General features: G+C 32.2%; 1 protein-coding gene, 1 long non-coding RNA gene and 1 pseudogene across 2 annotated transcripts; 2 read left to right on the top strand and 1 right to left on the bottom strand.

The window, feature by feature from the left end:
* Positions 1–3,482: 3,482 nt before the first annotated feature.
* On the top strand, positions 3,483–9,128 carry LOC148609522 (acetylcholine receptor subunit alpha-1-A-like). The gene is made up of 4 exons (XM_088543122.1): positions 3,483–3,642; positions 4,593–4,940; positions 5,213–5,432; positions 8,960–9,128. Exons 1-4 carry the CDS (start codon positions 3,483–3,485, stop codon positions 9,126–9,128), a joined length of 897 nt encoding a protein of 298 aa, XP_088399248.1.
* Positions 9,129–12,351: 3,223 nt separating this feature from the next.
* LOC148609523 (uncharacterized) lies at positions 12,352–12,864 on the top strand (annotated as a pseudogene).
* A 10,872-nt stretch (positions 12,865–23,736) lies between these two features.
* On the bottom strand, positions 23,737–25,413 carry LOC148609524 (uncharacterized). Its single transcript, XR_015914679.1, has 3 exons — positions 25,296–25,413; positions 24,792–24,877; positions 23,737–24,393 (listed from the first exon to the last, which is right to left on the bottom strand). It is a non-coding gene; the product is annotated as an uncharacterized LOC148609524 (long non-coding RNA).
* Positions 25,414–25,963: the final 550 nt, after the last annotated feature.

The raw sequence follows: 25,963 nt of genomic DNA on the forward strand, positions 1-25,963 counted from the left end.
TATCTTAAATAAAATTGAACATTTTAGAGTATCCAAAGTTAGTCTTGGAAATATGATTGAAAGGCAGAGAAAAATTTGCGTTGTTTTTGTGTTACTGTTTGCTTGTGCTTCTTCATCGGTTGTTGGTAAGTTAAGGTTTTACTTTTTACATTAACTGTATGGGAATTCTTTAACAAAAAGCAGATGTGTTGACCAAACCAAATACAAAATTTACAAGAAAAAAAAATGAATCCATATATTTTACAATTTCCAAGTCCGGTTTTAAAGCAAAGTAATAGAGTCGAGAAGGATTTCGGGGGAAAATGAATCTGTGCTTTAAGTCATAATGCCCCTGCATATTATATTTCATTTTAATTTCTTACTAAAGTAACAAGAAATTCCATATTTTCAGTTGTGCGAGATTTTCTTCTCTCACCCACGGATCGCAACAGAACATGTGAGCATTCCCGCAAAAGAGTAATCAAGGTAATCAAGATTCTAACGAAAATCAAAAGAATACAACACAGGGACCAAGCCAGACATGAAAAACACACACAACAAAGGACATAAAAGAACTAAAATAATAAACTCAAAGTAACAAAAGTAAATGAGCAGCTCGGACTGAAAACGTACCATACAAAAATATATGGTACGATCAAATAAAGAGTCAGTGAAAGACCATATGCTACTAATAGGCGTTGAAAATTCTTTATAAAATGATAATTGTATAAAGAATAACCGGTGATTGATTCGTTCCTGCATTTATTTACAATATCTAGTGTTCTGTATATTACACCTGGTTATGAGGTATCACTGGCCACATTGATACGTCATGACCAACTGTTAAATGTGGATCATTTGAGCAATTAAAAAACTCAAAGTGAGAAAAAAATAAACATTAGCTTTTCTCATACAAAATTTAGAAATCTCAGACACCCTTGGGTAAGATATAATAATTCTCAGACCCTCGTTAGAGAACAATAAAATCTTATATTTGGGCGTCTGCGATTTCCCTATCTTGCACTCATACTGCTGTGTCAAAGAGATCAGATTGGGGATAGAGGTGAATGCTTTTTTCCCTTTTTGGATAACATTTCTTTGAAAATTTAAGAAGGCTCAAATGATGTTTTGCATGAAAAAAAAATCTAAAAGTAAAACTGTCAATAAGAGAGAAAGTCTTTGCATTCTTTAAATGAATTTAAAATTACCAATACCAATTGTTTCTGTTCAAAACAAAGCTATTTTACATTTAAATGACAGGTTTCTATGATAAAGTTCAAACATATACTACTTTCATATAAGGAAAGGTTTACTGATAATCAAATAAGTCTTTCAGGAGACCAATCAAAACCTAATCAAATAATAACTAAGTATAAGAAAAATTACTAAATGAAAACGAACAAAACTAATGTTAAACTCCAGAAACATCGTCCACGGAATGTGTTTATTTTTATAGATAAGTGATAAATCTTGCATCGATTATTTGTTGTGGTAGTTAGCACTTGTTACAGCATCAACAAACCAGGAATTCTTGTTGCGGTCATATCTATTAAACACATCGCGATACAGTCCAGATGTAGTACCACGTGACAATACCACTGAAGATGTCATAATCAATATGACCTTGACATTCGTTAGACTAGAAGGACTAGTAAGTATTATTACAGGTAAATGAATAAAAGTTGAATACCCCAAAACATCTACTCAACTAATTTAATTTCATTATCATAAGAAACAAGCATCGTCTTGCATAAAAACGACACTTTGGGGGCATTTTATATCCCTTGCTCATATGACATTGTCCAGTGTAGTGTGGAATTACAATTATCTGGCCGTGAGAGAGGTAGATAGGACAATTAAATCATTGAGATCATCGTTACGAATTTAGTTTTAGACAAGATGCTAGCTTAGTCATTGTTTCTGTTGTTTCACATTCGACGAAAAAGAACTACTACTCTTCTATATTGTGTTAAATAAGGGTGGATCGACCGATTTATTAATAGGAGATTTTAATCCATGGCTTATATTTAGCCAACATTTTGAGAAAAAGTCACAACATTTTCAAACCACTAAATGAGGGTTTACCAGATGAATGATCACCTTGATTCTGCATTGTTCTATGTATCTTATATTCTTCGGGACGATGTAAATATCTTAGTTTAACCTCAAATGCATTCCAAGAAATTCAAGTCAACGAGTAAAGAGCAGGTCTAGAACAATCATTTTGTTTTAAATATGTTATATACACATTTATACATGTAGCAGTCAAAAATGTAACTGGTAAATATGTATCATTATGGTACAAATGTTCATGGTTTATAAGGGTCTCGAAGAAAAAAATTTCAATTTCATTATAAAAATGACATCCTAATAGAACAAAACAGACAACCACCAATCAGACAATCATCTTAAGATTTATAAATCAAAGTTAACATCATGTTTTATTTAAACAAAAACACATACACACACTAATCGCCATATTGGGCCCTAAGTAGTTTGTTGGCATTTATATTTTAGTATGAGAAAGACACAAGACTTTCCCAAAATATTCTTATAGATATAGTAAGTAAAGATTTAAAAATGAGTTAATGATTTATGGTACTTAATGTAGTTCCAACAAAAATTGCATGTTCATTTAAAAGTGAACATACTTCCTTCGTAAACTGACTTTATAGCTGATCTGATCTTAAGGAAGGAACATCTTTAGCAAGATCATTTGATCTCAGTTTCCGTTATATTGTTGACGTAATATCATTAAACAATCTTAATTTCGGGTATTGTATGCATCACACATATCACAACCCATACGATATGCCAGAGTTTGCTGTAACTAAGCAGACTTTTTGTATCGCGCTAAACGTCTTACAATTAGGCTTCTAAAAAAGTGTTATGTTGCTACATGATTGAAGTCATCACTACAGAAGTTTTATGGTCGTCATCACGAATTCGTTGGTCGTTACGGTTATCCAACTGCACAATGAGAACCGATGTGTACAACATGTCATAGTTTTTCTTTCTTCTTTCGTCTACCCTTGACCTAACCTGAGCAAATCTTCGGGTGTTTCTAGAAAAGCAGAGTACACTGATCCTACACCCGGCCCATGCTTTTGGTTTTTAGTGGAGTCCGAGTTGTTCATTTACTTTTGTTTCTTTGTACGTATCATTTTTGGTTATTTCATGTTCTTTGGTGTGTGTCTTTTTTTTCCTGTCCTGTCTTTATCACTTAATTGCATTTTAATTTCCACTAGAACCTTGGTTCCCTTGATTACTCTTAACTTCGTTTTAGAGAATAGTTAAACAACATTTCTGTTAGATTTCATTCTAACATTTGTTCTACAAAACTGCTGATGCACACATATACATTGAATACAAATTACATTTTATAACACTTTCCAGTCATTCTTGACGACGTTGATGGTAAAGTCTTAATATTGTATAAAGAGTGTATTATTTTATTGACAAGTTGGACAAAAAAGATAATAAACCGATAAAGTGTGAATTTTATGCGAAATATAAATAATAAACCTAAAAAAACAACTTTACTACTGCAGACTTGGACTGATGAGTATTTGAAATGGGATCCTAAACTCTTTGGTGGAATAACGTCTGTTACTGTTGATGGCAATGATGTATGGACACCTGACCTTAGTATTTTCAACAAGTAAGATGCATTTAATGAATTAGTTATAAACTTTTTAATGTTTTAACAAAGTATGGACAACATTCTTATCCTAATCATCACAAGATAACATATGTCACTAAATTTTATGATTAGTGTAAAGGGTTTGAAATGTAAATACATTAAAAAAACAATGTCGGTTCTATCCTGTAGAAAGAACCGAATTACATGTATCTATCATATATTATTTAACGACATTTCTGCAGCACAAAACACGAAACTCATGAAAGAACTGAGGCTTCATTCCTTATATTAAAATATATATATATATATATACGTCTTAGAATGTGGCGACTTTATTCACTACACTGCTCCATCAGATCAAGTTGATACAAGGAAGATATGTAAACGTATAGAAAGGTCTGAAAAATTCCCAATTTATATATATATATATATATTCTTTCCAATATTAATCATCCAAAGTATCTTGTTCAAATGCTGCTGATAATAGATTTGTCCACGTGTACACCACACGGAAATTTTCAATTCGTATATGATTATTGTTTTAGTAATCTAAAAATAGAGACGCAGAATATATCCAGTTTCACATTTTTTTTTTGCGTTTAAAGTGTTAACTAAACATATAAATATGTATCCTGTGGACGAAGATCAACAGAAACACAAATTTGCAAACACATATTATATTACAAATAACGAGGAAATTCTTATATGAAACTTGTTAAAAATGGTGCCACTGTTACACTCATTGTGATTTTCATTTTGTCTTATATTGTTACTTATTAACTTAAAATGTTTTTTTAACGATTTAGAATAGATTCCGAATTCTTGGAAGGGGGACTTACGGCTGAAAAAATCAAAGTAAAATCGAACGGGGTTTTGCTGGCAACCCCTTTCGGAGGCTTAAATACAATATGTTCCGTTGACCCAGAAAAGTTTCCCGTAGATTGCCATAGATGTACCATTCTCATTGGAGCATCTACTACTACTGAACGTCAAATATTTCGATGGGGAACACCGGCACTTAAAAATCTTGGTGTAGCACCAGAACATGCCTACTGGGAGGTATATGATGTCGTAGCAAATAATTATCCTCCTCTTTCTACTTTGGATATGACGTTTAAACGACTGCCATTGTATTACATGTATACCATAGTCTTTCCAGCATCTGCTTTGTCAGTTTTATGTGTTATGGCGTTTTTCATTCCAATTGAAGAAGGTGAAAGGGTTGGATATGGTATGACGATATTCTTAAGCTTCATGGTGCTGATGCTTCAGGTTGGCAATTCAATTCCAGAAAGTTCACGCTCTTTTCCCGCCATTGGTAAGTTTACCTTTTACAAAAAAAAACGTATTCTTTTAATTGATAATTCCTGATTTGGCATGGTTTAAACAAAGATAGATTCTCCGACTACAACTTTATTATAAGTTTGAACATTTTAAAAAGATGTATTTTTACATTATTCTATTTGTTGTTGTCTATGCACGTATCAACGTAAGAAAAAGTTGGGTTTTTTTTAAATAAGCTTAACTCAACTAATATGCATTACGACGATGAAATATTATATATAATATATCATATATTTGCGTTTGTAGGTTTATTTTTCTTACGCTTGACTGGTGGTAGCCTCATGACAATAATAAGTTCAGTAGTTATCAGTTACTTCAGCAATAAACCACAGATCCCAACAGAAAATAAATGTCAAGCATTACCGTCTGATTTGAATAAATCAGATAAACCACATTTTGAGAGTGGTGACCTAACAATGACGAATGATCTATTTATTGGCGTCAAACGTGGAAAATGCAATGTTCGGTTATTTAAACGACTATTGCGAAATGGATATAGGAAGTTGCAGCCCCATTTAAAACGTTTAAAAGTATTCAACTTTGTAAGTTTCACATCTTGTTTAAGTCTTTGTGTATATGCACATATTAGCTTGTATACTGTAGTACGCGAGGACACCTGTAAAGCCACATAAAAGATTTCAAATTTAATCAAAAGTGTGAAGTAAATTCTAAATCTTTAAAAAAAAAACATTTTAAGTTAATAAGTAACAATATAAGACAAAATGAAAATCACAATGAGTGTAACAGTGGCACCATTTTTAACAAGTTTCATATAAGAATTTCCTCGTTATTTGTAATATAGTATGTGTTTGCAAATTTGTGTTTCTGTTGATCTTCGTCCACAGGATACATATTTATATGTTTTGTTAACACTTTAAACGCAAAAAAAAAATGTGAAACTGGATATATTCTGCGTCTCTATTTTTAGATTACTAAAACAATAATCATATACGAATTGAAAATTTCCGTGTGGTGTACACGTGGACAAATCTATTATCAGCAGCATTTGAACAAGATACTTTGGATGATTAATATTGAAAAGAATATATATATATATATAAAAATTGGGAATTTTGCAGACCTTTCTATAAGTTTACATATCTTCCCTGTATCAACTTGATCCGATGGAGCAGTGTAGTGAATAGAGTCGTCACATTCTAAGACGAATATATATATATATATATATATATATTATAATACAAGGAATGAAGCCTCAGTTTTTGTTTATGAGTTTCGCGTTTTGTTCTGCAGAAATGTCGTTAAATAATATATGATAGATACATGTAATTCGGTTCTTTCTACAGGATAGAACCGACATTGTTTTTTTTTAATGTATTTACATTTCAAACCCTTTACACTAATCATAAAATTTAGTGACATATGTTATCTTGTGATGATTAGGATAAGAATGTTGTCCATACTTTGTTAAAACATTAAAAAGTTTATAACTAATTCATTAAATGCATCTTATTTGTTGAAAATACTAAGGTCAGGTGTCCATACATCATTGCCATCAACAGTAACAGACGTTATTCCACCAAAGAGTTTAGGATCCCATTTCAAATACTCATCAGTCCAAGTCTGCAGTAGTAACGTTGTTTTTTTAGGTTTATTATTTATATTTCGCATAAAATTCACACTTTATCGGTTTATTATCTTTTTTGTCCAACTTGTCAATAAAATAATACACTCTTTATACAATATTAAGACTTTACCATCAACGTCGTCAAGAATGACTGGAATTTGTATTCAATGTATATGTGTGCATCAGCAGTTTTGTAGAACAAATGTTAGAATGAAATCTAACATAAATGTTGTTTAACTATTCTCTAAAACGAAGTTAAAAGTAATCAAGGTAACCAAGGTTCTAGTGGAAATTGCCCTGTGCAGGTCCGGGTGTTAAAAGAATAGGCCTGCAGCAGCGCTAAGCTTGTCGTAAAAGGCGACTAAATAGTGCTCAGAAACCTAGCCGGGGGCTAGGCGCTCTGCCCACAGAGCAACTGGGATGTGTGCCCCAGGTGGTGGAATGGGGTACCCCTGGCGTGTTATATGCTGGGGTTGTCAGGCTATAATACGGAAAACCTGACCGCAAACCATAGTGGTGCACCGTGTTGGGAAAGATGCCACGTTCCTCGCACGTTAAAGAGCCCTGCTGTAGTATTCGATAGGAGTAGGAACCTTTGCGCTCCGCCACAGGAGGCTAAATTGCCCGACCTTACCCATCCCCCCTTTTTCTAGTGGCAATCAAAATTTGTCGACCTTGTTGTCCTTGTGACCCATCCTTTTTTTTATCATTTCATGTTCATTTTATCATCCATTTCATGTTCATTGTCTGAATATAGCTGAAATATTGCTGCTCGGACGTTAAACCCCAACAAACAAACAAACAAACATCTAGTGGAAATTAAAATGCAATCAAGTGATAAAGACAGGACAGGAAAAAAAGACACACACCAAAGAACATGAAATAACCAAAAATGATACGTACAAAGAAACAAAAGTAAATGAGCAACTCGGACTCCACTAAAAACCAAGAGCATGGGCCGGGTGTAGGATCAGTGTACTCTGCTTTTCTAGAAACACCCGAAGATTTGCTCAGGTCAGGTCAAGGTGACGAAAGAAGAAAGAAAAACTATGACACGCTGTACAAATCGGTTCTCATTGTGCAGTTGGATACACCGTAACGACCAACGAATTCGTGATGACGACCATAAAACTTCTGTAGTGATGACTTCAATCATGTAGCAACATAACACTTTTTTAGAAGCCTAATTGTAAGACGTTTAGCGCGATACAAAAAGTCTGCTTAGTTACAGCAAGCTCTGGCATAACGTATGGGTTGTGATATGTGTGATGCATACAATCCCCGAAATTAAGATTGTTTAATGATATTACGTCAACAATATAACGGAAACTGAGATCAAATGATCTTGCTAAAGATGTTCCTTCCTTAAGATCAGATCAGCTATAAAGTCAGCTTACGAAGGAAGTATGTTCACTTTTAAATGAACATGCAATTTTTGTTGGAACTACATTAAGTACCATAAATCATTAACTCATTTTTAAATCTTTACTTACTATATCTATAAGAATATTTTGGGAAAGTCTTGTGTCTTTCTCATACTAAAATATAAATGCCAACAAACTACTTAGGGCCCAATATGGCGATTAGTGTGTGTATGTGTTTTTGTTTAAATAAAACATGATGTTAACTTTGATTTATAAATCTTAAGATGATTGTCTGATTGGTGGTTGTCTGTTTTGTTCTATTAGGATGTCATTTTTATAATGAAATTGAATTTTTTTTCTTCGAGACCCTTATAAACCATGAACATTTGTACCATAATGATACATATTTACCAGTTATATTTTTGACTGCTACATGTATAAATGTGTATATAACATATTTAAAACAAAATGATTGTTCTAGACCTGCTCTTTACTCGTTGACTTGAATTTCTTGGAATGCATTTGAGGTTAAACTAAGATATTTACATCGTCCCGAAGAATATAAGGTACATAGAACAATGCAGAATCAAGGTGATCATTCATCTGGGAAACCCTCATTTAGTGGTTTGAAAATGTTGTGACTTTTTCTCAAAATGTTGGCTAAATATAAGCCATGGATTAAAATCTCCTATTAATAAATCGGTCGATCCACCCTTATTTAACACAATATAGAAGAGTAGTAGTTCTTTTTCGTCGAATGTGAAACAACAGAAACAATGACTAAGCTAGCATCTTGTCTAAAACTAAATTCGTAACAATGATCGCAATGATTTAATTGTCCTATCTACTTCTCTCACGGCCAGATAATTGTAATTACACACTACACTGGACAATGTCATATGAGCAAGGGATATAAAAATGCCCCCAAAGTTTCGTTATTATGCAAGACGATGCTTGTTTCTTATAATAATGAAATTAAATAAGTTGAGTAGATGGTTTCGGGTATTCAACTTTTATTCATTTACCTGTAATAATACTTACTAGTCCTTCTAGTCTAACGAATGTCAAGGTCATATTGATTATGACGTCTTCAGTGGTATTGGCACGTGGTACTACATCTGGACTGTATCGCGATATGTTTAATAGATATGTCCGAAACAAGAATTCCTGGTTTGTTGATGCTGTAACAAGTGCTAACTACCATAACAAATAATCGATGCAAGATTTATCACCTATCTATAAAAATAAACACATTCCCTGGACGATGTTTCTGGAGTTTAACATTAGTTTTGTTCGTTTTCATTTAGTAATTTTTCTTATACTTAGTTATTATTTGATTAGGTTTTGATTGGTCTCTTGAAAGACTTATTTGATTATCAGTAAACCTTTCCTGATATAAAAGTAGTATATGTTTGAACTTTATCATAGAAACCTGCCATTTAAATGTAAAATAGCTTTGTTTTGAACAGAAACAATTAGTATTTGTAATTTTAAATTCATTTAAAGAATGCAAAGACTTTTTCTCTTATTGACAGTTTTACTTTTTGATTTTTTTTTCATGCAAAACATCATTTGAGCCTTCTTAAACTTTCAAAGAAATGTTATCCAAAAAGGGAAAAAAGCATTCACCTCTATCCCCAATCTGATCTCTTTGCCACAGCAGTATGAGTGCAAGATAGGGAAATCGCAGACGCCCAAATATAAGATTTTATTGTTCTCTAACGAGGGTCTTAGAATTATTATATCTTACCCAAGGATGTCTGAGATTTCTAAATTTTGTATGCGAAAAGCTAATGTTTAATTTTTGTCTCACTTTGAGTTTGTTTTTTAATTGCTCAAATGATCCACATTTAACAGTTGGTCATGACGTATCAATGTGGCCAGTGATACCTCATAACCAGATGTAATATACAGAACACTAGATATTGTAAATAAATGCAGGAACGAACCAATCACCGGTTATTCTTTATACAATTATCATTTTATAAAGAATTTTCAACGCCTATTAGTAGCATACGGTCTTTCACTGACTCTTTATTTGATCGTACCATATATTTTTGTATGGTACGTTTTCAGTAGAGTCCGAGCTGCTCATTTACTTTTGTTACTTTGAGTATATTATTTTAGTTCTTTTATGTCCTTTGTTGTGTGTGTTTTCCATGTCTGGCTTGGTCCCTGTGTTGTATTCTTTTGATTTCCGTTAGAATCTTGATTACCTTGATTACTCTTTTGCGGGAATGCTCACATGTTCTGTTGCGATCCGTGCGTGAGAGAAGAAAATCTCGCACAACTGAAAATATGGAATTTCTTGTTACTTTAGTAAGAAATTAACATGAAATATAATATGCAGGGGCATTATGACTTAAAGCAGATTCATTTTTCCCCCGAAATCCTTCTCAACTCTATTACTTTGCTTTAAAACCGGACTTGGAAATTGTAAAATATATGGATTCATTTTTTTTTCTTGTAAATTTTGTATTTGGTCAACACATCTGCTTTTTGTTAAAGAATTCCCATTCAGTTAATATAAAAAGTAAAACCTTAACTTACCAACAACCGATGAAGAAGCACAAGCAAACAGTAACACAAAAACAACGCAAATTATTCTCTGCAGTTCAATCATATTTCCAAGACTAACTTTGGATACTCTAAAATTTTCAATTTTATTTAAGATAATAGTTTCATAACTGTAAAAATCACATGGATGAAAACGTGGAGGAATCTCTTTGTGATGAATAGATCTACAATAACACGATTAATATTTATTTACTTTGACCACTAATTGTAGAGACAAGAGTTACAGATAATACCTAGACCAATAAATATCATCAAAACTACCATTAGCTCATATTGGCTATATCAATGGTTCTAGCACTGCCTATAAAAGACCTAAAATACGTCGGAAATAAATCGTGTTTCAATACACAAAAAAGCTTTAACAGGCAAAGGTGATAATATCAAAAGCTTCTAGTACTTCGTCCTTTTGTCCTATGTTCCCGGTATGACACAGAATGATAGGAAAATTCTTACATTCACCATCACATATGATAAAAAAATACAACTAAATTACAGAAATCCATTAAATCAATAAATGCAAAAAAATGTTTATGTCACTGAATTTTGAAGAAAAAATAAACGGATGTAATACAGGGACAAAGACCAGACAGTGAAAACAGACACACACAACGAAGAACATGGAACAACTAAAATAATACATACAAAGTAACAAAAGTAAATGAGCAACTCGGACTACACTAGTTGCTTACACAGTGAAATAAGTCATTTTCTGCAAACTGTCACAATTTGGGGGGAATCATATGTTCCTGTAGAAAAATCAGAGATTTTCAGAATTGAGGTCCGTTTACTTGATAACTTGAATATTGGATTTATTTCAATTGCTTGTGATTATATTCATCCTAGAGAAGTTATTGATGTTAAATATTTGAATAAAAAAGATTTTTGGGAAAAACATACATTTTTATTGAAAAATAACAGATTTTGAGTGTTAAGTTCGGTTGATCTGATAACTTGACTTTTGATAGATTTCAATAATAGATTGCATCTGGCCTGTAATAATAATTATCTTGGAGATGATCTTGATGGAAGTATTTGAATAAAAATTTTCATTTGGAAAATCATATCATTTGTTGAAAAATCAGATTGTTTGAACCAGACAAAGAGTAAATATAAACGTGCAAGTATATGTCACACGTTTAAGTATTAGGCAGTTCTTAATTTAACCTTTAAGTCAAACTATTGATAATTGTCATTAATGGGTAGCTTACAGTAAAGTGATGTAATACAATGATTACCATGCTCTAACTTTGGCTTTGACCACATAATCGGAAAAAAGGGTTTTTTTTTGTGTATGGTATTTATTCACAGTACTTTTCTTTTAATTGAGGAACTTGGATGCACTGTATTTGGTTAGCTCTAGACTGTCATATAACGAATCAAATCAGTAAGTTACATTGTATGTTCAATGATCATTTCGCTTTATTACCTTGACTCCCATAAGATTTTGGTGAAGTGCAAGGGTCAGCAAATATGGTTAAGGTCACAATAGCTGCCATTGGTTTACTTTGATGTATTTTATTCAAATATTGAACATTTATGTTGAACTATCCACCTGCATTAAGCCGAAGATGTCTCTATAGTGATTCTTTTTAAGGATAACATTGAATGTAAAATGAGTATGGAGTGATTTTAAATAAAGATAACATGATATTGCATGTATATTGTAAATTGAGTGATTTGTATAAAGATTACGTGATAATATTGAATGTAGAATGTAGATTTTATATAACTGGATTAACATAAACAAAAAATCAACAGAATGTAATCCAGGGAAAAGGAGCAGACATGGAAAACAGACAAACACGACAAAGAATATAAATTACTATAAATATAATATAAATATAAATTATTACAAATTGCATGGTACTACTACTAATATCAGGAAAGACTTAAACGAAACAACTAGAATAGCTAAACAAGCAGATACTAGTAGCAACTATAACGAACAATACTCGAGAAAAACTAAAATTAAAGTTATGAACTTTCCCCGCAAGACAAACCAAAATCTAAGAAAAATTTTTATGGACATTTGCAAAAATGAACTGAAGGTTGAACTAAAGGATAGGGATGTTGTAGCTATCCACATGATCCCAACCAAAAAACCGGTACCATACCCAGTCATTGTGAAGCTCTTTAGCAGCGATGTTAAGGGAAAAGTTATGCGAGAAAGAAAAGAGCTGAAGGGAAATGTGAAATTTGTTGATGATGTTTCCCAGAGAAATATGAACTTGATTGAACGTTTAAATGACACTAATGAGTTTGACCAGGTGTGGTATTATAACTGTGGCATATATGGGAGGACTGAAGAAGATCTGCAATTGAAGTTTAATCTTTATGACGACATCCAGTTCAGACTACAGTAAGGGGAGTAACTGTGAAAGTAAAGAACTTATGCCTCACAAACTGTTGAAACTCCTTAAGTTCGTAAAAAAAAATGTAATATATGTTAAATTACTCTGTATAGAATTATGGAATACAAAATATAATTTCAACATGCCTGAATATAGTAAAACTGTCAAAGCTATATACAAAATTACATTTCCACATTCCTATCAATACTTGATAAGACTTTTATTTATCAAATTTTGGTTAAAATCAATTTTCCTTCTACAACTTAACAATTCTTTCATCAAAGGTTAAAAGATTAGTTGTTAAAACTAAAGGGAGATAATCCTAACTTATTTATTTAACATCAGTTTGATTTTTATCAAAGCATCATTGTGTGGTTAACTTAAAGGGAGAGAAACCCAATTTATTTAATTGTTTAGCAATACTAAAGATAAACAGTACATGACTATCGAAACAAAGGGAGATAACGCTACCTTATATTTTGAACAATTCATTTTGTTGTCCAATTAAAGGGAAGTGACCCCAATTTATTGTATCGCAATACAAATGAACAACACGAACAGGGAAGCTAAATTTAAGGGAGATAACCCAATTGTATTGTTTCGTAGTTTTTTGGTACTTTGTTTCCGTTGGATTGCTGCTAGAGTTGGGAAGACACAACACATGTCCTAGACCTCTGTTGTTGTGACTTCACAATCCTATCAATCCATTGTATTGTACTATTCAGAATTCACTGTTTTAAATTTTATTTTCAACCAGAAAGGTCATTAAAAATATATTTGATACAAAAAATATTTCAGTTCAATGCATATTATATATATATATTTGCATAATATTACATACTCGTACATGTAACTCTTTGCTATATATATTTTTACATGAAATGTATACTGCAAATATATGACATCATAATTTAATGTTTGCAGACTGCCTTTATGTTGCTTTTAACCTTTTTTCTTCACTTATTATTTCTAATATATATTTCTTATATCTGGCAAAAAAAAACATTGTGGTTGTTTAGCTGTTCTCTTGGTGACTTTGTTGAAACAGCAGTTCATTAGAATACTGAATATATATGTACATTACCTGTGTTTATGTTTTATGCATTCCTAAGACATGGTTTATTTTGCGTCTATGTTGTCAAACTTTTTAAAATGATTTATTATATATCCCAACAATCATGGGGTCTTTAAAAATACTTTCAGTCAATTGTCAAGGATTATGTGACCTGTCCAAGAGGACGGATGTTTTCAATTTTCTGAAATCAGAAACGTATAACATATATTGCCTTCAAGACACTCATTTTGCATTTGAACAAGAGAACAATATTAGATCACTTTGGGGTTTTGACTGTTTCTTTGCATCTTTCACTACTAAATCTAGAGGAGTTGCTATACTATTTAATAATAATTTTGAATTCAAGATTACAAAGGGGAAAAAAAGATGAAAATGGAAATTATTTAGCTTTAGATGCTATGGTTGATAAGATACGTTTTACATTAGTTACTATATATGGTCCTAATAATGACTGCCCTGCGTTTTATGACCAGATTATGTCTGTTATTGATGACTTTGAGAATGAATATTATGTAATATGTGGGGATTATAACCTGGTTTTGTCTCCAGATCTAGATTATAGTAATTATTTACATATAAACAACCCCAATGCCAGAGATAAATTACTGCAAATAAGAGAGGATACAACTCTGGTAGATCCATTCAGAGAGCTTTTTCCAAAATTAAAAAGATTTACTTGGCGGTAGAAAAACCCTCTAAAACAAGCAAGGCTTGATTTTTTCTGATATCAGAGGGTATGTTATCATTTTAAAAAAATTGCTGTGCTGAACCAAGTTATCGTTCAGACCACTCTAAGATATTACTAGAATTGGAGATCTGTCCATTTGTTAGAGGGGAAAGGATTATGGAAGTTCAATAACTCATTACTTTATGATGAGGCATATATCAAAATTGTACATCAGAAGATACTCGATGTAAAGAAACAATATTGTCGTCCAGTTTATAATCATGAGAGTATACCAGATATTGATAATGAGTCAATTGAATTCATTATAAATGATCAACTCTTTCTTGAAACTTTATTGATGGAAATACGTGGAAAATCCATCTCATATTCAAGTTTTAAAAAGAGAGAGAAAAACAAAAATGAGGAAAAACTTAAGGAAGAGGTAAGATATATAGAAGAAAATTTAGATAATGGTTCAATACAGCAATTAGAAGAAAAAAAGCAAGAATTAGAGAATATCAGAAAGGATGCAGGGTAAAATGGTTAGATCTAGAGTACAATGGATAGAGGAAGGGGAAAAGCCAACAAGTTATTTCTGTGGTCTAGAATCTAAGAACTTAACGAGTAAAATCATTCCTAAAGTTGAAAAAGATAATGGAGAGGTAGTTACAGTTCAAAAAGAGATTTTAAACCAGGTTAAGGAATTTTATGAAACACTTTATAAGAAAAAAGACAATGCCAATGTTAATGTATATGATGATATTAATCAAGGTTTAGATGGTGAAAATTTTACAAAGTTAACAAATGATCAAAAAGACAGTTTAGAAGGTATTATTACTGTTAATGAAGCTGGTCTGGCATTAAAACGTATGAAAAATAATAAAACGCCAGGTTCTGATGGGTTTTCTACTGACTTCTTTAAGTTGTTTTGGAAGGATTTAAAATATTTTGTTGTTAGATCATTAAATGCAGGGTACCAAAAGGGAGAATTATCTGTCACACAAAAACAGGGCATTATTACCAGTCTACCTAAGGGAAATAAACCAAGATATTTTTTAAAGAATTGGAGACCCATATCTTTATTGAACACAGTATATAAGATTTGTTCTGGTGCTTTAGCTATGAGATTTAAGACTGTTTTGAGTAATCTTATACATACTGATCAGACTGGATTTATCAGTGGAAGATATATTGGGGAGAATATCAGACTTATTTATGACATTATGTAATATAGTGAAGAAAATGATATACCTGGCCTTTTATTATTAATTGATTTTGAAAAGGCTTTTGATTCCATTTCATGGAGATTTTTTGAAAAATGTTTTTAAGTTCTTTAACTTTGGGGATTCTATTATAAAATGGACAGAAGTTTTATACAATAACATAAACTCCGCTGTTATTCAGGGTGGGAATCTTTGAGAGTTTTTCTTAATTGAACGGGGCTGTAGACAAGGGGACCCCTTGTCACCGTACTTATTTATCTGATGTGCTGAAATTTTGAGTGTGAAAATTAGAAAGAACAATGATATAAAGGGAATCAAAGTCATCCAGATTGAACATAAATTGTCCCAATTTGCAGACGATACATCTTTACTTTTAGATGGTTCGGAAGATTCCTTGAACCAGGCATTACATGAACTTGATTGGTTTGGCCAGATTTCGGGACTTAACATCAACCTCAAGTTGTTTGGAATGGGAGCAAAAAGTATTCTAAGGAGGTTTTATGTAGAGAGAAAATTCTTTCTTGGGGAGTTACATCTTTCAAATTATTAGGTGTTAATTTTGAGGTTGACCTGGATAAGATGATAAAACAAAATTATGGTGAAAGTATCACAAAGATCAAAAGTATAATAAAACAGTGGTCAAAACGCAATATCACAGTAATTGGTAGAATAACAGTTGTTAAAACACTTTTGTTACCAATTTTGAATCATTTTATAATGTCACTTCCAAACCCAAGGGATGATATGGTGAAAAATATAAACGACATTTTTTATACATTCGTGTGGAATTCACCTGTTCATAAAGTTAAGAAAGATGTATTACAAAAATGCTAGGAAGAAGGAGGCCTTAAGATGATCAATGTAAATGCTTTTATTCAAGCCATGAAATGTACATGGATAAGGAGACTTTTTAGAAATGAAGGAAATTGGCAAAATATTTTCTTATCACCGGTAGACAAAGAAAAATTGTTCACCTGTGGATCAGCATATATATTTCTCATTTAAGAGAAAATATTAAAAATAATTTTTGGCGAGATGTTCTGTTGTCATGGGAAATGGTATTGGAGAGAGAGAAAGATAAAAAATGGGAATATTTTTAGCCAGTCCTCTTTGGATGAATAATTTGTTTAAAGTTGGACAACGACCAATTCTTTATAAGAACTGGCTTGATGGAGGTATTCGTTATGTTAATGATTTGGTTGGAGAAGATGGTTCTTTTTGAAACACGACGAATTACAAAATATTTTTGACGTAAATTTGAATATAATGAAATACAATAGTATTATGTCTCTGACATCAAAGATAAGAGCCCCGTGCAGGTCCGGGTGTCAAAAGAATAGGCCTACAGCAGCGCTAAGCTTGTCGTAAAAGGCGACTAAATAGTGCTCAGAAACCTAGCCGGGGGCTAGGCGCTCTGCCCACAGAGCAACTGGGATGTGTGCCCCAGGTGGTGGAATGGGGTACCCCTGGCGTGTTACATGCTGGGGTTGTCAGGCTATAATACGGAAAACCTGACCGTAAACCATAGTGGTGCATCGTGTTGGGAAAGATGCCAAGTTCCTCGCACGTTAAAGAACCCTGCTGTGGTATTCGATAGGAGTAGGAACCACTGCGCTCCGCTGCAGGAGGCTAAATTGCCCGACCTTACCCATCCCTCCCTTTTTCTAGTGGCAATCACAATTTGTCGACCCTACTGTCCTTGTGTCCCATCCCATTTTTCATTTCATCATCATTTTATGTTCATTTTATCATCCATTTCATGTTCATCGTCTGAATATAGCTGAAATATTGCTGCTCGGACGTTAAACCCCATCAATCAATCAATCAATCAAAGATAAGTAAGCAGTTTACAAAGGAAAGCTACAAAGTAGCATCTCCTTTCATTCCATCACATGTGAAAGCTATATTAAAGAGTCAGAAGGGCTCAAGAGATATGTATTTTAAATAGAAATGATTGTACGTCTACAGGGAACACCAAGTGGAGCACAATTTTAAATGTAGATACTGAGAATTGGAAAGTTTTTAATAAACTTCCATTTGTCGTTACACAAAACACAAAACACAAAACTGCATTGGCTCCAGTACAGAATTAATCAGAGGATTTTGACAACCAACAAATTTATCAATATAGTTGACAATGCCTCCTCTCCATTTTGTTCTTTCTGTAATTCACGAATAGAAACTATTGAACATTTGTTATGGGAATGTGAACACGTACAGGATTTTATTGAAGAAATTGATCAATGGCTCCTTCATAATGGTATAAGCATAGCATTCACTAAAATCATATTTTTGTTTGGTAATATTAAATAATGTTGTAAAGGTGATCCACAAAATAATATTATTCTGTGGATGAAACATTATATTTACAGTATGAAGTGTTATAATAAACCATTAAATGTGCAAGGAATGTTAGAAAAAATGAAGTACATGTATAATATTGAAAAAATGATAGCTGCGAAAAACAAACGTGTGAAAAATTTTGAAAAAATTTGGAACTCTTACAGATTTTTGAATGCAACCTAATGATCCCAATGTTGTAAACATTCAGCCAGACTTTTTTTTTCTTTTTTTTCAGATCAAATTATTCCTTTTTTCACCTCTAATTTACTGTATTTTTAATAAACCCAATAGGAGAAAGCATATATCTCATTATTAAGCTGGTTGTTTGTATGTACAGAATGATGCCGTTTAAGTAAACAACATGTGATGTTCTTCATGTAGTTTAAACTGTCTGTTATGTATATATATATGTATCTTATTGAATAAAAAAATAAAAAGTTAAAAAAAAGAATATAAATTAACCGAAGTAATACATACAAAGTAGCAAAAGTAAATGAGCAACTCGGACTCCACTAAAAAACTGGGAGCTTGGACCAGGTGTACCGGTAGCATAAACGTACTCTGCTTTTTTAAGAAACACTCACTGAGTTGCTCATAAAAATATCCACGGTAGACAAAAAAAGGGGAAAAAAATTCCGTAAAAATCCACGATTTTATGATGACGACCATAAAACTTCTGTAGTGAAGACTTCCATCTTGTAGCTACATAAGTTACGGCAAGCTCTGGCGTAGCCTATGAGTTGTGATGTTGATGTGAAAACTCCATACGCAGGTGCTGAAGAGTGTTGCCATATATGAAAAGAAAGTTGACAATACGGAATGAAAAATCATCGCGTTTGTCGTAGATTGTAATCAGTAGTTTTACTTTACCATAGATCTCTATGTGTAGGTCAAGATATGAGGTTGACTTGACAGTGTCTGTAGTATCCTTTATGTCAAGTTCTTTTGGGTAGATGCGATGTATCAAATCCCCGAAACTAAGATTGTTTAACGATAATACATCATCTATACAGCGGAAACTGAGGTTAAAGGATCTAGCTAATGATTATCTGTCTTTTGGATCAGATAAGCTTTAAAGTCAGCCTCATAATAGTGAAGGCATTGGTCAGCAAGTAGGGGAGCACAATTTGTTCCCATTGAAATGCCGACCGTTTGTTGAATAACGCATCCACAACACTGTACAAATATGTTGTCGATCGAAACTCAAGCATTTTGAAAAATCTTCTTTGGTACATTTGGGACATGGTTTGGAATTAGTTTTTACAAAGTATGAGGAATCTGTACTAAGAACTACATATTTGTATCTAGGTGTACCGTATTTGTTTGGAGTAACAACGATGTATGAAGTTTTAGATTTGGGATGTGAACTGAATATTGGGAATAGAAGTATAAAGAGGTGAATAATATAGGTTCTGATGCTATTGTATTCTGAAAATCAGTTATATAGTGATTTTACATTAGGATTCTTTCATATTCGTATTTGGATAAAACGGCCATTGAGTGATTTAATGTAAGCACCACAAAATTAAAATACATGTAAAAATCTTTAGAAGTACATGTAAATGTATCTAATCAGTGTCCCTTTGGGTCTTAGTTTTGCAACACATATGAAGTGTCTGGAATATTTCTTTCAATAGGTATCAAGAATTTCAATACATGTATAGGGCTATATGTATATATACACATACATTGTATATGTATCTATACAGTGTTCCATTGGGCCTTTGTTTTGAAACACATGATGTATCTGTCATATGTTTTTCAATAGGTATCAAGAATTATATTACATGTATAAGGCTATATGTATATATATATATGTACCCTATATATGAATCTTCATTTCATGACAATATTAAAATGCTTTTAGAAGTTAAGGATCAAGCAGTTTATGAAATACAATAGGCAACTTTCACTTAAGATGAACCTTTTTTTATTCTGGGAAAAACGCACTGTGGTATACCCTTTCTTTGTAAGAATACTGCTTACCACATGCAGTGTTATGTATTTGGTTGTCTATCACTTGTTTGAGTAGTATGGCGCATTACATATAAGGAAAACTGGCCCGGAGTATATTCCAGATTATATGAGACGTTTTAAGATTTTTACAACTCAGTGAAACTGTGTTGGGACTGTTTAAGACATGGTAATGATTCAAAAGATCAAGTTGAAACTACGTGGAACTTTATTGAGACTACATGTGTAGTACTCATATTGAATTGACATGTTATAATCAGATTAAATAGAGGAGAGACCTACAAGTATCTTTTGTTCAATCTTGTTAATATCTTACAATTTTTTTTCAGTTTGTACACATTGCAATTAAAAGAGTCTGAAGTCAAGTTATTTAAGACCAATATTTGATAAACACATCAATATGAACACGACCTAAATGCATGGATAGTTTTTTAATAGTGGGAAATATTGACTTTGGTTTCTTTTACGAAACGACAGGGAAGTACAACAATGACAAGATCTAATTTGAATACACAAAATAAGTTATTTTATTTATGATAAGGTGAAAAAAATTATTACAATAGACTGAGTCATTAGTAATTCTTCTAAAGACAAATATGCACGAGGTAATGATTTTACGACACAGTGACGCGATTCGGAAAATATGCGCATCATATTGCACAATGAGCGCAAATTTTAAGACGCGCGAGCCTTCTTAAACATTTGTAGATGCACTGTCAAAACTTGATTGAAGCAAAATCGTTCTTTTGGAAGTGAAGCATGTAGTTAGGATGTAATTGTTTGAATGTTTACAGCAGATGCACACCATTTGTTGTAGTGATTCAATCAAATAAAGAGAAAACTGACTCAAGACTTCTTTTTGACATTCTTGACTGGTTGTATATTAACTCATTTTGAATTTTAAAATAGAGACCACCAAAGAGAAACCTTTGCAATATGATGTGAATTCAGGACAAACTTTTTTATCTCTATAATACAACGTTAAATTAGATAAAATGCACAATAGTTTGACTTGCATCCAAGGAGAGTTTTTGCCCTTTAAACATTGAATTAAAACCGCATCCAAGATGAAACCAACGCTAAATCAAACATATTTAAAAAGTAAACCAAAATGCATTTACTTTAAATGTGTTGTAAAAAATGAAGATAAAAGGTATAAAATTGAGTATTAAAATTAGTGTTTGAAGAGTTATTGCCCCCTTCCAGAATTGATTCTACTTTCATTATTTTTTTTTCTAATTTAATGGTGTTTATGTGAGATTGTGATAAAAAAAAACTCTTGATCAAAATATCACTTTTCTATTTAGTCGAGAAATGCACTATACCTGTATTAACTATCTGGACAATTTTCCCCAATTCCATTAAAAGTATTGCTAAAGTGGCACTGACCTCCTTAATCTTGAACATCTTAGGAAGACGCTCGAAATTTAGTACTAAATTCATGGTGTGTTCTGCACCTTTGTTTATTCGTTATTACCTCCCTTTGAATTTTTATATTGTTTTACCGCTATTATTATTTTTTTTTATTCCAAATATATGTATAAGAAATTGTATTCTGAATATCATATCTTAGTTTGGCTTTTGTTTTTGTTTGTTTTTGCTTTTTATTTTTTGCTTTGTGTTTCGTTTTGTTTTGTCAATTTATTTTGCATGTAAATACAATAATTAAGTGGTGGAAGCGCATTAACTTATTATTACTTATTTGTTATTACAAAGAACTTTACCTGTCTTACATTTGTTACTACTGGGTTATTTGTTATATCCTTTGAAATTCTTTATTTTCTAAAAATGATCCTTATCAACCGAATGTATTGCACACTATTGTAAGATATTAACAACAAAATATATTTGTGTAAGGTCAACACACTGCACGAATTTTTCTATTAATTTTACAAATTCTTCGTAACATTTGCAATTTTTGCCAGAGGAGGAATATGATGTGAACGTAATTGCTACATCATATAAATTACTGTATCTTCTGTAATTCATTTAAATCTTCTATGATAACATTTCTCCACTTTTCACACTACCAATAAACTCTCCTTTTTGTGTCACTTCTTCATACATCATTTTGATAGATATGAGTTTTATTGACTTCCAAATCCTTAGAATATCATTTCTTATACTTAATAAACCAAAATGGAGGGAAAGACCTTCGTAATTGTTTTGCAATAATTATCATTTGATTTATTAAACCGTATTTTGGTATTCTTTAATGATCCCATTCATTTTAATCCAGTAATGGAATTGTGGTTGAATTAGCACGGAAGCTTGGAACAAATATACAAGAACTAGGATTTGGATTTGTTTTGCTTTTATTGCGGTATATAATGGATTAATGCTGCTCATTTCAGAGTCAGTTCATTAATCATGTTTGTTGTGTATGACTTATTTTCTTGACTGTTCTCCTGTAGTATTGGTTGTGTTTTTTCTGTATGATACTTCAAAATTTCCTATTTCACTTCCAAAGTAATCACAGGATTTAGAAAACTACATGAAATCAAAGTGTATTTGGTGTGTCTATCCATGCACAAAAAATAAAACTAATGATCAAATTGGTTTTTACTGGAGAATATTTAACATGGTAGCGTTCTCGCTTAGAATGCAAGTTGAAGAATAAATTAATATACCTAACAATACAAAATTCTTGGTTGGTAATCATTGTTTAGACTTGTCGCATGCTTCATATAACAGTCAGAAGGACAACTGGTTGATTCTGGAGTCAAAACCATGTATCTGAGTTTAAAATAACATGACATAACCACTAACCTTTGTTTATCGTTTAGGACGAAGCAGGGTGTGTTTGATTTATCCAACGTTAACGTCCGGAAATTCAAGAAACATCGTCCATGACACATTAAACTACAATCGATCAATCAATATCTTACATCTGTAATATTTATTTTATCTCTATCATTTGCGTTACTTTATCAGTAACCTTTGTCTTTTAAAAAAAGTAAGCTGGGTTTCTTTTATTATCTTATTATTGATTGGGTATCTATGGGAACAGAGTTATGTTGCTACAAGATTGAAGTCATCACTACAGAAGTTTTATGGTCGTCATCATGAACTCGTGGATCGTTTTGGTGTATCCATGTGCACCATTAAAACTGATTTATTCAACGGGTCATAGTTTTCCTTTCCTTGTTTGTCTACCTCGGACTTGATTTTTTATGAGCAACTCGGCGGGTGTTTCTAGAAAAGCAAAGGACGCTTACACTAACGGTGCACCTGGTCCATGCTCCTAGTTTTTAGTGGAGTCCGAGTTGCTCATTTACTTTTGTTACTTTGTATGTTTGATATTAGTTAATTTATTTTCATTGTTGCGTATGTCTGTTTTCCATGTCTGATCTTTGTCCTAGATTACATTCTTTTGATTACCGCTATAACCATACATACAAAGCAACAAAAGTAAATGAGCAACTCAGACTCCACTAAAAACTAGGAGCATGGACCAGGTGCACCGGTAGGGTAAGCGTCCTCTGCTGATAAATTGAATGAATAAATAACTGTTAAGTACATCAACAACAAAAACTAACATAACACAATACAGTATTCATCTATTTGTATTCTTAGTAAATATAATATTTTAATTACATGTAACTGCTGTTTTAGAAAGTATTGACGTAGATATAATGTAAGAAAGTCGCATATCAACTTACGAATATAAATGTATTTGTTTAGTTTACGATCATTTGTTGCTTAAATATATCTAATATGTAACAAACCATATGCGTAGCAGACCGAATGCGTGTACATTGCCGGAAAATGACCACAAACTTTGATTCTAAGGGCTAAAAAATCCGAGTAAATGGACCATAGGTGTATATTCATAATACCTCAACAACAACATAACCAAAATATCTGAGATGTTTACATTTATACATTTATCAATATTCTTTGAAAACAACCCTTTACTCGTATCAAATATAAATGAATTTACAAAATAAATAACAGTAAGTTTTGTTTTGTCCTGCAGAATATGTGATAAGATAAATAATAGCTCTTAATTTGTATAATTTCAAACGTACAACTAAATACAACAACACTAAAGTTATGCAAAGTAATACAATTCATATAACACACATAGCTTCGACATCATTATGTTTCTTGTTGTTAAATCATCGGATTTGACACAGACCAAGTGTACACGTATGTATTTATATATGTATTTGAGTATTCATAAAAGGGTGAATGGAAACTCGACCAAATCTTACACTTACATTGTTGAAAATCAGGGTCTTTGCATACCATTCCAGCAGTTGAACCTTCCATAAAGAAAGGAAATTAATCAATGTATATGTATGTAAATTGATGTAACACCTTTTCCATGAATATGATTTGCATTTCTGGACTGTATAAATACATTGTTCAGCACGAATATCATCAAGAACACCATATCAATTAGGCAAAACTTATAAGATAATGTAATTTCACTGACGTTTATGAGCACTCCTGTTGACATTGAAGATAAATGTATTCAGATCAATTTTGATTTAAACAGTTTGATTAGGTTATTATTATTCACCTGATATCAGTCTACAATTCTTAAGTTACGATTTTCTCATTTTAGCATACAGTCACATTAAACGCTTCCCATGATCTACTCGTTTTAAGTTTGTCGAATAACATGTGTTTCTTATTTATGTATAATTTAAAAACTTACACTCTTCTACAACACATTTTGACATTCGTCACGGGTCGTTAAGCATATTTCATTTTCTTTACACGACGTGTGTTCATATGGATCGTCTGAAAGTAACATAAATTCAAATGCATTCATTGCTTAATGTTTATCTCATATGAACTACCTGGTTAGTACATGGACATTTTTTCAAGAAAATCGATCAACTTTTGTAAATTGATATCTCATTCTGTAATCTGTAAAGAAAGCCAAAAGCATTATGTTAAGAGGAGTTATAACCTTTGATTATCTACATGCATCTTTATTGAATGTTCAAATCATTACAAGACAAATAACTGAAATATTCTGATACCCGACTTGCAGGTGCATAGGTACGTTTCCTTTTCATGTCAATTTCATCATCAACATCACTTTTAAATTGTCATGTTAATGCATTTTAAGATAGCAATTCAAGAAAAATAAACGTTTTTCTTAACCAGTTTGTATAAGAAATCGATGGCATGTCAATTTTAAAGATTAGTTTACCGTCACATCTTGGACCTGTCCAGCTACCAACACATTTACAACTCGGTACACCTTTCCCTCCACATGAAACAAATTCGATGATACATTTTCCATTACTTGCACAGTAATGATTACGACATGGGTTCACTAAAGGTAAATATAAAAATAGATGAACATAGTGTAGAGTATTATACCTTTACAGTGCAAACTTCAATTTACATTTTTCTTATGTGCGTGCTGCATGAATAAATATAAACTTTTGAACAAGTTTTCGATGAATGAATTCACTTTCTGTTACTTACATGTCCTCTCCATTGAATCAAATGTTATGAAAACGTAGCGCTGAGCTGGTTGAATCATATTGCCTATCTTCGTACACCCGGTATACAAGTTGTCTAAATTACATTGTTCAGGTTTATTGCTTGATCAGTACATCTGTCAGGGACTGTTGTGTCTGCTCTTTGTACATATGACACCCAAGCTATGTGCATTATGTGCAGGCTACAGCGGTGTCGTTTCAAGACTTTTTATTAAAATTCCAGGACATCTGTGATGACGAAAATGTAACAGTGAATACACAAGAGCTGGCTAAAATCATCAATAATCTTGTGAAGACGACTTTAAAAACTTTAGACAACCGAATTATTCAAACTTCAGAACAGCCGGACGTAGAAGCAGAAATTGTTGAC

Source organism: Perna viridis, chromosome 8, assembly GCF_037379345.1.
Source record: "Perna viridis isolate PV_CMFRI_1.1 ecotype Kerala chromosome 8, ASM3737934v1, whole genome shotgun sequence".
In the NCBI taxonomy this organism is placed as follows: domain Eukaryota; kingdom Metazoa; phylum Mollusca; class Bivalvia; order Mytilida; family Mytilidae; genus Perna; species Perna viridis.